Source organism: Symphalangus syndactylus, chromosome 23 (genome assembly GCF_028878055.3).
Source record: "Symphalangus syndactylus isolate Jambi chromosome 23, NHGRI_mSymSyn1-v2.1_pri, whole genome shotgun sequence".
NCBI lineage: Eukaryota > Metazoa > Chordata > Mammalia > Primates > Hylobatidae > Symphalangus > Symphalangus syndactylus.
Window position 1 is genome coordinate 21,646,104 of NC_072445.2, and position 12,722 is coordinate 21,658,825.

Sequence of the window (12,722 nt, forward strand, 5' to 3'; positions counted from 1 at the left end):
GAATCTGGGTCCTGATTGCCATGAGGCCATTCTTCAGTTTCTCCCAGTTTGTTACCCATCATCTTCTCTCCTGTCAGTTGAACTGCTCAACTTGACCCCCTCACATTCTAGCATCTTGTCCTCTTGTGTATTCTTGAGGAGTGAGAAGCTTGTCTAGTCAATGCTTCTGGAACTCATTATACATATGAGGTATAGCTCAGCGTATACCATTTAATTTGATTTGTTATTATTCTGCTTGACTTGGACTAGGTAGATCAAATAGGCTTGCCCTAGACCAGGTTAAATGAAATGTTAAACGAAGTGTAGGAATACATATGTGTAATTTTGTTATGTATATTCTTTTTAATTTATATACTGAATGATATTACAGCACATAATATGTAATATTAAGAACATGTCTAAATTTTGTTTATATAAACCTGTGTTAAAATAACCTAAGTACAAACATCTCTAATTATTAATATTTGGGCAGAAAATTTAAGCCAAAATTCAACCCATATTGAAAAATGAACCTAGTCAATGTTTAGACCAGTCAGTGCTTCTAGAACTTATTACACATATGAGTCAATGCTTTTGAAGGTCATTATGCCTATGAGGTATAGCTCAGCACATATACCATTTAATTTGATTTGTTGTATTATTCCACTTGACTTGGACTGGGTAGATCAAATAGTTAGGCTCACTCTAGACCAGATTAGCCAAAGAAATGTTAAATGAAGTGTAGGAATATATATATATAATTTTGTTATGTATATATGTATGTTCTTTTAATTTATATACTTAATGACATCATATAACATGTAATATTATATTAATATGTCTATATTTCATTTATTTATATAAACCTATATTAAAATAACATAAACACAAATGTTTCTAATTATTAATATTTGTGCAGAAAATGTAAGACAAAATTTAACTGATACTGAGAAACAAACATAACTACTGTGACATCTTCAGTACTAAATTGAAACTATTTTTAAGTACTACTCAATTTTGACCTTGATTTTTCTACTGAGTAAAAATAAGTAGAAACCGCCTTATACTGGGCGCTTCCACAGCCTTAGAAACCTTTTTGCTCATTTAGCTACTGCTCAGGATTGTCAAATTGCTTGCTCTCTTGGTGCTTCTGATCTTCAGAACAGCCTGGTCTAAAAGCTGATTACTTAAAGGTTACCTTCTGGGATTCTGAGATCAAAATCACTTAGTTTTCTGTGTACTTTAATTATTTCTAGCTCGGTTATTATTGGGGCCAGTACTCTGCCGGTCTGATATCGTGAAGCTAAAAGTTGGCATTCTGTCTGCAAACCTTTCTCTACTTTGTAGCTTTTTTCTAATTAATTTTTAAAAATGATGGTTTTGCTAGACTTTTGTAGCAGCCTGAAATTTCACAGGCTACAAACAGAAGTGTGATGTGTATGTATGTGTATATATATATATATATATGTGATTATATTTCTATGACTCAGCATAATCTCATTTCTATGCTTGCATTTGACCTTGTAAAACTGATTTCTTATTGGACAATCAAGATAAACTCAGTGAAATCAGTGATTTCTCTTTTCTTCCCAGGATTACCTAAAAGTTTCAGGAAGGTTTTCACAATGCCGGTGCTAATGGGTAGGGGACTCCTGGTCTGGGTGTTGTCATTCATTGACCCCGGCATTGCTGAGATATTTAGGGGTCCTTGTGGTCTTAGTTACAGTTTTCATGGGTCACTTTGCATCTTTGTTGTTCCAACTATAAGGCACCTTTAGGCTCATCAGCACTGTAAGCTACTTCCCCACCCTTCTGCTGCAACCCTTCAGGTGCATCTTGGGTCTTGGCTGGGGACCCTGGGAAGTGAGGCACATGTTTTGTGCTTTCACATCCCTGAGAGTTCTGTTGTTCTTCCACCCCCACCCCCGGCCTTTGGTGTTCAGCTCAGTAGGGTAGGTTCAGGACACCTTCTCAGGGTAGGTTACCAACTCCTCTGATGTCCCCACTTGCCTTCAGGGTGTAAGTCTTGTACCTATTTGGGAGTGGGAAAACTGGCTCTTATTTCCATGTACATCCTCTAAATTTTTCACACAGTAATCTTAATGCCCTGAGTCCTTTAAGCCTCTGATTGTGGATACTCAAAGTCACTTTTTTCCCCCACACTCAAAACCCTTTTTCTCAATTATTTTCTCTCCTGGGAGTTTCAAATTTCTGTTTTAAAACTTAGAAGCTGAGAAATGAAGGTTTTACTTCTTTAGGTACTTTTACTTCTAAAAATCTTCACACAATGCAGTGAACACTCTTGCTGCTGATTAAATAAGGGGAATGGTAGAGTCACTGCCTGAGGGGTTCTTCCTGCCTGCTGCACAAAGAAAGACCATGTCATTGCAATAAAGAGTTTAATAGCCATAAGGCCAGCCATGCCAGATGGGAAATGGAATTAGTACCCAAATCAATCTTATCCAAAGTTTGTAAGTGAGAGGTATCTCAAAGACTGTTTGGGTGAAGGGGTGGGGATTGCTATGCAGTGGGTGCTTGCTACTGACTGCTTGGGTTGGGAATGAAATCACAGGGGGTGGAAGCTGTCCTCTTGAGCTGAGTCTGCCCAGGTGGGGCCACAGGAGCCTTGGGGTCCAGGTGGAACTATGAGTGTCAGACATGCAAAAAACCTGAAAAGATATCTCAAAAGGCCAATCTTAGGTTCTACAATACTGATGTTATTTGCAGGAGTAATTGGGGAAGTTGCATATCTTATAACCTCCAGAATAATGGCTGACAGTCATTTAGGTCTGCACCTTAGCAGAACTCAGTGTCCTCTCATTCCCCCAGTTTGACAGCCTCCCATTTGCTTTTCAAAAGTGCTTGAGTTTGGGGAAAGGCCTGTTATCATTTAAACTTGAGCCTAAATGTCTCTCAAAGTCAGTTTGGCCCCCAATCCCAGGAATAATTAAAGGAAAGTCAAGATGGGGGTGTTAGAACAGCTCAGTTCACTGTTGTAATTTTTCTTACTGATATAATTTTTGCAAAGGCAGTTCCAGTACAATGACAGGAAGACAATCCCAGAAGCATTAATTATGTTTTCTAAATATTATTATGCCATACATGTTGGTACTTCATAGTAATTCATTTAACACACATCAATCATTTACAATGTTCCAGGGCTACAGTTATGATACAGATCCCCTGAGCACCTGAATTTCTCTTAGTGTCCCTTATTCATACCGGAAAGCCCTTGTGATTCTCCCTGGTTAAAGTCCGCTTGCTATGTATGAGCCATCAGAGCACTTGGCACATTATCTTTGGTGACACTGGTCATATTTTACTGAATCACATGTTTATAGCTCTCTTTTGTAAGACAGTAAGTGAGGCAAAGGAAAGTGCCGTGGGTCCTGTTTGCCACTGGACCCTACAGCCTGGCACCTGCTAGCTGTTTAATCAAGATTGCTTGAATAAATACATAATTGAATAAACTAAGTTAATCTAATTACCTTGATGAATGTTAAGAGGTCCCTTGAACTCTGGCTTGAGTGCCTCTGTTTCTTTTATACCTGACAGGGCATTTTGCTTCACTTTGCTCTTTTAAATTGACTGTGAAATCTTTCTAAAACTCTTAAACATAAAGCTCCATTTCCCTTAAATGACTCCTCCCTTTTATAGCTCATCAAATGTTATTTATCATTGAAGGATCAGATTCAGAAGACCCCCTGTGTGGACTCTAAGGGCAGTTCATGGGAAAGTTGAACTGTATTGCTTTAAAAAGCCCCCAAAACCAATTAATTAATTACATCCCTCTGTTCTTAGCTTAAATGTCACTTCCCAGAATTCTTCTGAATGGAAGAATTCAGATCTTCCATTACAATGTTTCATTGCAGCCTTTACATTATCTTCTTGGAACATGTCACAGTTTTTAATTAATTTACAATTTCATACTTATTTTGGGGATTATTTGTTCATTTCCATTTTTTTCTTTGTTACCACTACTTGATGAGCCCTGAGCTGGTAACAACCATGTTTTTTTTTCTTTGTGTCCCCAGGACCTAACACAATGACTCATACATGGTAAGTGCTTAATATATATTTGTTGAAGGAAGGAAGGATTACTTCAGAGCAATTTAATCATGAAAAAGTTTTAAACTAGGGGTCAATCCCAATTTTGCCACTAGCTCCTTGAGAGGTGTTACACAGTCAATGTGTGTTTTTTATTTTGCCTGCCAGAGGCTGAAAGGCTTCTATATCTGAGGAATTTCCAACGTTTTTGTGCCCTGCTTAGAGTGAGAGGAGAAGCACTGTGCCTCTTAATTTAAAAGATGCGGAAAAGACCAGCCACTCATTTCCCAGAATTCCCCTACAGCTATTGACTTGGGCACCAGCCCTCAATGTGTCCCAGAAACTAATGATATGGCATCTAGGGGCAGGGAATTCTTTCCTGAGGCCATGGCTACAGCAGCAGGAGTTTCTGCATCAGAACCAGTTCTCAGTCACAGTTTTGGGTAGCATTTCTCTCTGCTTGATCGCAATGTAAACTGCAGCTTCCCAGTGTTACTTTGTGTTAACCAGTATCCTTTAAATAAATGTATTTTCTATCTCACTCACCCATAGTCAACTTCCGTTGCTTGTAACTCAGCATCTTGATGAATTCACCTAAAGCAAACCATTTAATCTTGCTGGGCCTTAGTTTTCTCACCTGCGAAAGAAAGTGGAGGAAGAGAATGAAATGATATCTCAGTTACCTTCTAAACTCTGAGTGCCTATGAAAATGACTAGATTTTTTCAATTGTTTAAAGGTCTCTGGCAATAGCTATTGTTACTAGAACCACATGGCCTTCCAACCTGAGTATTTGCTCCTCTCCGAGCTGCATATCCCCACTTCAAGGGCTTTGGACCATCTATAACTAACAGTGAAGTCTCTCCTGTTTTGTTGAACCAGATACTTGTAAGTTATTTCCTGTCCTTTAAGCCAGCCACTGCCTGGTCAGGAAACATTGTATTCAGTTTTGGACCAAAACTCTAAAACACAGATGCATAGAGTGATATGACCTAATTTACTGTCTCTCTTTTCAGTTGCAGCTTTTGCTTGTTTATAGAGTAGTGGTATTTTAAGATTCGAGAAAATTGCAATTGGGAAGTGTGAAATTCTTGTTTTTCTTGTTTTTTTTTTTTTAAGTATGAATTCATGTTTATTGCTTAGATCACAACGAGGGTTAACAGATGGAAGGTACACCAAAGATGTCAAAAATTTTTTCTTTACAAGTTTATAGAGGAAGGTTTAGGATAGTTGACCTTAATTACCATTCTGTGGATAAAATAGAAGGAAGGAAGAAATTCCAACTAGATACACTCAAATTTGTCAAATTACTTAATTTCTTAAAAGGTAATGTGAAAACTAAGTAAGTGTCACCACTCTTATTTGTATGCGTATGTGAGGGAACCAAAGAAGGTAGGTCACAGTTGTCAAGTTCCCTCCCTTCCTGCTTGCCACTGGTAGAATCACTCAACGACAGATGGCTCTATACGTGGAAGGTAGTAGTCTCATAACTGGAATTACTGTCTTTTAATATTATTTTCTTACTGGCTGGAATCAAATCTAGCTAGACCCAAGCTAGAAAAACAAAATCTTGTCACCCGCATGCTCCTGTCAATTGTGTTGTCTCCTGGAAGAGGCAGAACGCGCATTCTTCCTGTTCCCTAAAGCACACAGGTGAGCTCTCCTGGGAACATTATCTCACCCTAGCCACTGAAATATCTTTGTTATCCCCAGTCTAATTGGTTCTGTAATGTGATTCAGTCTTGTTATTGACGGGGAACTTATTTCATCTCTTTGGCCCTCTTTTTCAACCTTATTTTCACATCAATTCTGTATCTTCTAATCTATTTTATTATTCAAGGTAGCATGCAGCTTCAAGTGTTAGCTGAAGTCTTATTTGCATCTGGGCAAAGGAGCCTGGAGAGAGGAGCTGGACACCCCCTCTGCAATAGTTGTTGCTAGAAAATCAGCGATTCTGCCCCACTCACACTGGTCAGTCGAGCTGAACCATGACTGGTGTCATGGAGTTACTCAGAGTATCTCCATGCCAATGACTTTTCCCACTATTCCACACTGCCTCAGCACATTGAAAGGAGGGAAACTCCTTCTTAGAAACCTTACCTGCTGGAATGCTTCAGATGTATTAGACCCAGAGGAATAGCCTTGGAGGATTTACTTTCAACCACATTATTCTATTATTGCTTTAATTGGTTAATTAATTGGAATTGAGCAATTACGGACAACACTGCTTTTGTGACACAATACCAGCTTGAACTGGCACTGGAAACTGGCTATATCCCTTGGTCCTCTGTAGCATGATGTACTTAAAATGAAGTGGGTTGCAGATGTGTGAATTCTTTTGTAGAAGCTAAACACGTATCCTGTGAATTTCCTCCCATGAAAATTGTCTAATTTAGGATTTGAAATCTTACTGCTTTTTCAGTGACCCAAAAAGGCAGTAATAAAAGTGAAGTAATTAAAAAAAAATAAACAACTTAGAAAAAGTTGATGGGTACAGGAGCCTGTGTTAGAACTGGCTTAAGGATATCTGGAATAGAGATTTTAGAAAATAAAAATTAAGACACACTTAGAATTGAGGAAAGTCAAAAACAGACTGATGAAAAGATTAAATATATTCCAAGCTGAGTAGAAAGTGCTGACAAAAACAGAGTGTAACATGAAAGTTTTGAAAACTTTTGTGGCCTGTATCTTAAAATAGTTTTTACATTTAAATGTTTAATATTTTGTGGAGTATATTTAAAATGGAAAGGTTACAGAAAGTGAATGTGCCTTATGTTAACTTTGTATTCCCTTCAGAAACATAAATAACATTGTGTAGTACTTTTTAGATCTAGCCTTTTATCCCTCTTTCTGCTTTAAACTCAATTTCTAAGTCTTCTATTTAAAGTATTTAGATTTATTCTAATCCCAGAAAAACCACAGTGATTCATTTGCTATGTGTTTGTAAAACTGCAGTATATTTAATTCTTCTATGTCCTTTTAAGAAGGATAACATAATGCAAATGTTTTAAGTCTTTCCTGTTCCCCAATTGCACACTTCTCTAAAAGTAGAAAACACGTAAAATGTAGAAAATATTATGGACTAAGTGCTAATCTATTTTTTGTCAATGACTTTGGCAGCAACACAGAAAACAGCTTTTGGGATACTGTGAACTCATCATATGACTCACCAAAGAAGCAAAGATGGAGCTATGTTAAGTCCCTAGACATCTGCTAAAGCAAGCTTTATTTCTATAGTTAGTGTTTATTTGGGGATTTAGAAAAAGAAGGCCCTCGCTGTGAGCCTTGAGGCATTCATTCCATTTACAAGCAAAAGTCACACAGACATAACCAAATAAAAATTTCTCCTGGGTTAGCTTCGTAGAAAGATAGAAAAGCAAGTCCAACGGGAGAGCTGCATGTGTACATTGGGACTTGACAGTTTAACTGCTAAGCACAGGTGAGAGTTTTGACCAAGGACCGAAAGCAAGGTTGCAGGTCATTCAGGAGATCTGGGCCCACTTGATTCATTTCCTGGGAATTCAGATTCTCTATTTTTAAAATGGAACAAAATTGATATTATTAATTTTTGTGTGTGTGTGTGTGTGCTGCAGTTAATGTTAAGAGATGAGTTCTGAAATTCTTGGGTGGAATTTTAGAACCTGGGACTTTAGGTTAGACTTTAGATTTTCCATGTTTCATTCTTATACACACCACAGAGGCGGGTTCCCAGGGCAAACACACCCCATAGACAGGCTGTTCCACAGGTCAAGTAGACCGAAGGCTGTGGACCATTTCCTGCCTACCACTAAAGTGTACTGAAATGCACGTGCACACATATGTCCTTGTTATGGGAAAAACACATCCAATGAACTGTCTAAAACAAAAAAGGCACTCACAAATAGTGTTGCTTTAATTATTACTAATAAAACATTGTATATCTCACTCCTTATCATTGATTCTCTAGAACTTGTCATGACCCTGATGTTGGGAATTGTTATTTTGCTTCTTAAAGTGGGGAACGGGAGTAAAAGGAAGTGATACCTGGCATAGCTCCATCCTTACTCAGAGATTATAGGAAAGTCCAATTTTCCTGGAACTCCTTTATAAAATCCCCAAGGTGGGTCTGATCAAAATCCTTTGAGTCATGCGCTGCTCTCTATTCCTATTATTGTAGCTAGGAATTTGTAGTCCTCTGCTTGGTCAGACTTGGGTCATGTGATGCCTATGATGATGTCAACTTCATAAAGCAGCCTAGCAGATTGAGGGGTGCTGGTGATGTTAAGGTAGAAGAGATACACTGGGAAGGTGGAAACAAAGGCAAACAAACGAACAAACAAACAACCCCCCCCAAAAACAAATAGATGTCTACTATGCAGAAGACAGATTTGAATACAGTTTTCAAATTTATTTTACAGAAGGAATATCCTAGTAGATAACATTGTGTAAGGATACTTTGAAGTTAGTGTACGCTTTCTCAATTAGGGCCTGAAATAGCACACGTTTTAAATAAAAACCAAAGTTTTGATTTCACTTGTCAGTCTCAATACTCTAATTTCTTATTTCTTCTTTAGACTCTTGCCTAACCAAATGTGCTAAGAGTAGAAATTCTACATAGGCAGGGATGTGTCTCCTTTGTTTATTGCTTTATCCTTCACACAAAACATGTGGAAGATGCTCAGTAATACTTGTTGATTGAATGAATAAACCATGATCTTTCTACCTTCTATTTTTTTCTACGCCATTTTACTCTACAGGCTAATCCTCCTAAGCAGAGCTCTCACCATATTTCCTGCTCAAAAACCTACTAGTGTCTCAAAGAATGTAGAATTAAGTGCAAGCTCAATAATGCCATACAAAACCCTGAATCTTCTTTCCTGCCTCACTTCCCTTTGTTGCTTTCTCCTGCCACAGTGAATTGCTCACTGGTTCCTATACAGACCTCTCACGTTCCTGTCTATGCCTTTACTTTGTTTCACCACTATTTCTTTATTTCTACTTGCCAAGGTGCACGTCCTCTTTGAAACGCTCCTCAATAGGCCAGGCGCGATGGCTCATGCCTGTAATCCCAGCATTTTGGGAGGCCGAGGTGGGTGGATCACCTAAGGTCAGGAGTTCGAGACCAGCCTGGCCAACATGGTGAAACTCTGTCTCTGCAAAAATACAAAAATTAGCCAGGCATGGTGGTGTGCACCTGTAATCCCAGCTACTTGGGAGGCTGAGGCAGGAGAATCGCTTGAATCTGGCAGGCAGAGGTTGCAGTGAGCCAAGGTTGCGCCACTGCACTCCAGCCTGGGCAACAAGAGCGAAACTTTGTCTCAAAAAAGAAACGCCCCAATTTGCCCCATAGAATGTACATGTGTCCTCCTCTGAGCTGCCACTTAAATCATATTCAACCTCGTACTGTAGTTATTTGTATTCTAGAGGGATACAACTCAGGCTCTAGGTTTTACTGGTATTCCCCACAGCACTTGGCATAGGGTCTTACACAAAGCACTTGCTAAAAAGAGTTTGTTGAATTGAAATGAGATGATGCATAGGGGTCAGGCAGGGAGTTACACGGCACTAATTAGGACTACATTATTAAAGGGACTGAATTGCAGATGGCGAGAGACTTGTGAGGGTATTTAAAACCCTATCGCTAATTATTCTTTGGTCTGAAAATAAAGAGGCCCCGAAGGTGATTATAATTTTGTGAGAGTGAAAAGTGTTTTCTGAAAAAGTCTTGTTCCATACAACTCTGCCACTTTGGCTGAATCTGAATGACTTATTTTAGATTAGGTACCTAGTGAATTTCCGCTATCTGAGTCTCAAACCTGAGAAAAATTTGACTCAAAAGAAATAACATTTAATAGAAATTTCTGAAAATGCAAATTAGAATTTCAAACTAGGGCAGAATTTCTGTTTCCTGAGGCCAATATGGATGATTTAAAATTTCATCAAGGTGAATATATTTTCCATTGAGTTTTTAAGTGCATGTGGGTTTTTAAGTGAATGTGGGTCCAGAAATATTATGATTTACTGCCCCATGGAGGCATAATCTGACAGCTATTTGAGGGTTATATTTTGGGTCTTTGGGTACATTCAAATTGTAGATTGGAGACTAGATAGGATGTGGTAGATGGGATAAAAAATTGTAATCACTTCTTTTGGCTGAACTTCTCAGAAATCCGTATGAAATGATTCCTATGTACAAAGTGAATGAAAACAATGACAGACTTTCTTGGCTGTGAGAGGTGACCTGATCCTTCTCCATATCCATCGTTTCAGACTCATGTCCTTTACCAGTCGTCTTGATTCTTTTCTCTGTTGCTTTCCCTCGTCAGGTAGCGATGTTGATTTGTGCTGGATTCCTGATTGCCTGGATTCCTTATGCAGTAGTGTCTGTGTGGTCAGCTTTTGGAAGGCCAGACTCCATTCCCATACAGCTCTCTGTGGTGCCAACCCTACTTGCAAAATCTGCAGCGATGTACAATCCCATCATTTACCAAGTTATTGATTACAAATTTGCCTGTTGCCAAACTGGTGGTTTGAAAGCAACCAAGAAGAAGTCTCTGGAAGGCTTCAGGTAAAACTTCAGAAGCTGGAAATGAATTACACGCTCTTTGTTTCAAAATCCAGCAGGGTTCAAGGTACTCAGATGTGCTGTCTTCTTAGGGTTAAAGCTCATCGCCTAGGAGTAGTGTAGGAAGGACTTTATTTTCTGTTTATCAAAATTCCTGAAACCAAGTAATCAGCTATGTAGAGGTTGTATGACATGGATAGATAGTGAGAAGTGATTCTTTTTTGATCCTGGAGCAACTAAAATACAGAGATGTGTCCATTTGAGCAACAACCACTATTTATCCATGGCTCGTACGTTGCATATCTGGGACCAAATCCATTTTATTCCAAGAGTACTGTTTCACATGGCTTTGATCTCACAATAGAATGATTCTCTTGTTTGGCACATCACTACCACTAGCTAAGGGCATAAAAGTTGGGCAGGCAGAGGAAGGAAGGGGAGAAGGGAGATGACATTTCTGCTCTGTGCCAGGTTTCTTTTATTTTATTTTCACAAGGGCCTTGGGTTATTCTTTTTCTTTGTCAGAAGAAGAAATTGAGGTTCAAGTAAGGTTAAAGTTAAGTAAGCTGCCCATGTTTAAACAGCCAGAAAGTAGCAGAGGAAGAATTCAAATTCAAGTCTACTGGGTTTCAAAACATATCCTCCTTGGTTGATACTATTTGTGCTACACAATGAAAAGAATTTGGGAATCCAGTACCATTTTTCCTAAAGGCCCAGAAGGCTCAGGGTGAGTAAAGACTTGGGGGTTATTGGTGGTCTTCTGTGTCCACTCAGTGTCAGTATTAGCAGTAAAAAGTGGAAGAGGCACCTGAGTTCCTGGTCTGAGGTGAGGGGTGTTGAGAGGGCCCCTGGTCTCAGTGCTTTTTGTTCTTATTTACTTGATTTCTAGATATTTATTAATACTTCTTCCCTTGAGTAAGTAAGAGATAGTAGAGAAAAAAGTAGGACTAGCTATGAGAAGATGTGGGTTTTGTCTTGTTCTTTCACTGTGCATGAGCAAGTGACAAATATTTTGGACTTTAGGTTCCTCACCACAGATCAAATGAAAAGATGACAAAAAGTCACAAATAAAAGGTAGTATTATCATTATTGCTGTGGTACAGGGAAAGAGATACACAATTTGAAGATAGAAGACCAGTATTTAATGTTCAGTTGTTTACAATATGTTTACAATAGCTCTATATCTTTGAACAAATTAACTACATAGAGCCTAGAATTGGAATAAACAGTAACAATACCCATCTCCTGAAGTTGTAGAATTAAGCAAAATTGATGTGTGAAAAGATCTAAGGGACAGTTGTTAGTAGTGCTTTCATATTTTTTGGTGGTTACTGCCTTTGCTGTTGAATTGAACAGTTAAATCCAAATGCTAAAACGCATCTCTTTCTGAAGTAATAACACTATGTCCTCATCGGCTATTGACATTTTGTTACAAATGCAGATAGAGAGAATAATTTTAATGGAGCAGTTGTGGGAGAAAGTAATGGTGCACTTCTTCATCTGAAGGAGATGGGAGTTTGACAGGAATGACTGCAAGCAAATTTCATGTACCTCATAATTTTGCCTCAGACTGCCTCTGTGTTCTGTACATTCACTCACAACTGTGAGCAGCCCATAAATATTCAATACTCAACAATGGAAAGAGGGAAATTTATGTGGGAGAAAGTGACTTAGGGCCACGGACCTTTGGGAAAATCAGTCAGGCAAGAGACAGCTCGGTTCACTGGTTCCTATTAGCTGTTTATACGAAATATAGCAATTGCTCTGCTGGAGGAAGACCGTGCTATTTCTTTTCTCTAGAGGGTCAGCTTTCAGGGGAAAAAGCAGGCGGTAGAGCTGAAGCAGTGAGGAGCCCTTCGGTGCTAGAGGTTGAAGCCTCTTTGTGGAAGGAATGCTGAAGAGATATTGAGTCGTAGATTTTAGAAGGGGCTGCTTCAGAGAAGAGCAGAAGGGTGGATGGTAGCCACCAGAGGTTTCTTTTTATCTTTACAAAGAAGCCAAAAAGAAACCTCATTTCTCTTTGTTGTTACTAAGAAGCTATGCAAGTGAGTAATGTGCAGGACTGCAGAGCAAGATTAAGTGATGTGAAGCTAGTTTAGAATTATTGCACAAACCAGAACAAGTGAATTAAACTGGATTAATCAATATCCTTAT

General features: G+C 38.7%; 1 protein-coding gene across 1 annotated transcript in view; it reads left to right on the forward strand.

Moving 5' to 3' along the window:
* Positions 1-12,722, forward strand: part of OPN5 (opsin 5) — a 44,322-nt gene that overhangs the window by 15,860 nt on the left and 15,740 nt on the right. Inside the window, exon 5 of the mRNA XM_055263770.2 lies at positions 10,330-10,571. Within this exon, the coding sequence (XP_055119745.2) occupies positions 10,330-10,571 (242 nt within the window). The remainder of the gene's footprint in view (positions 1-10,329; positions 10,572-12,722) is intronic.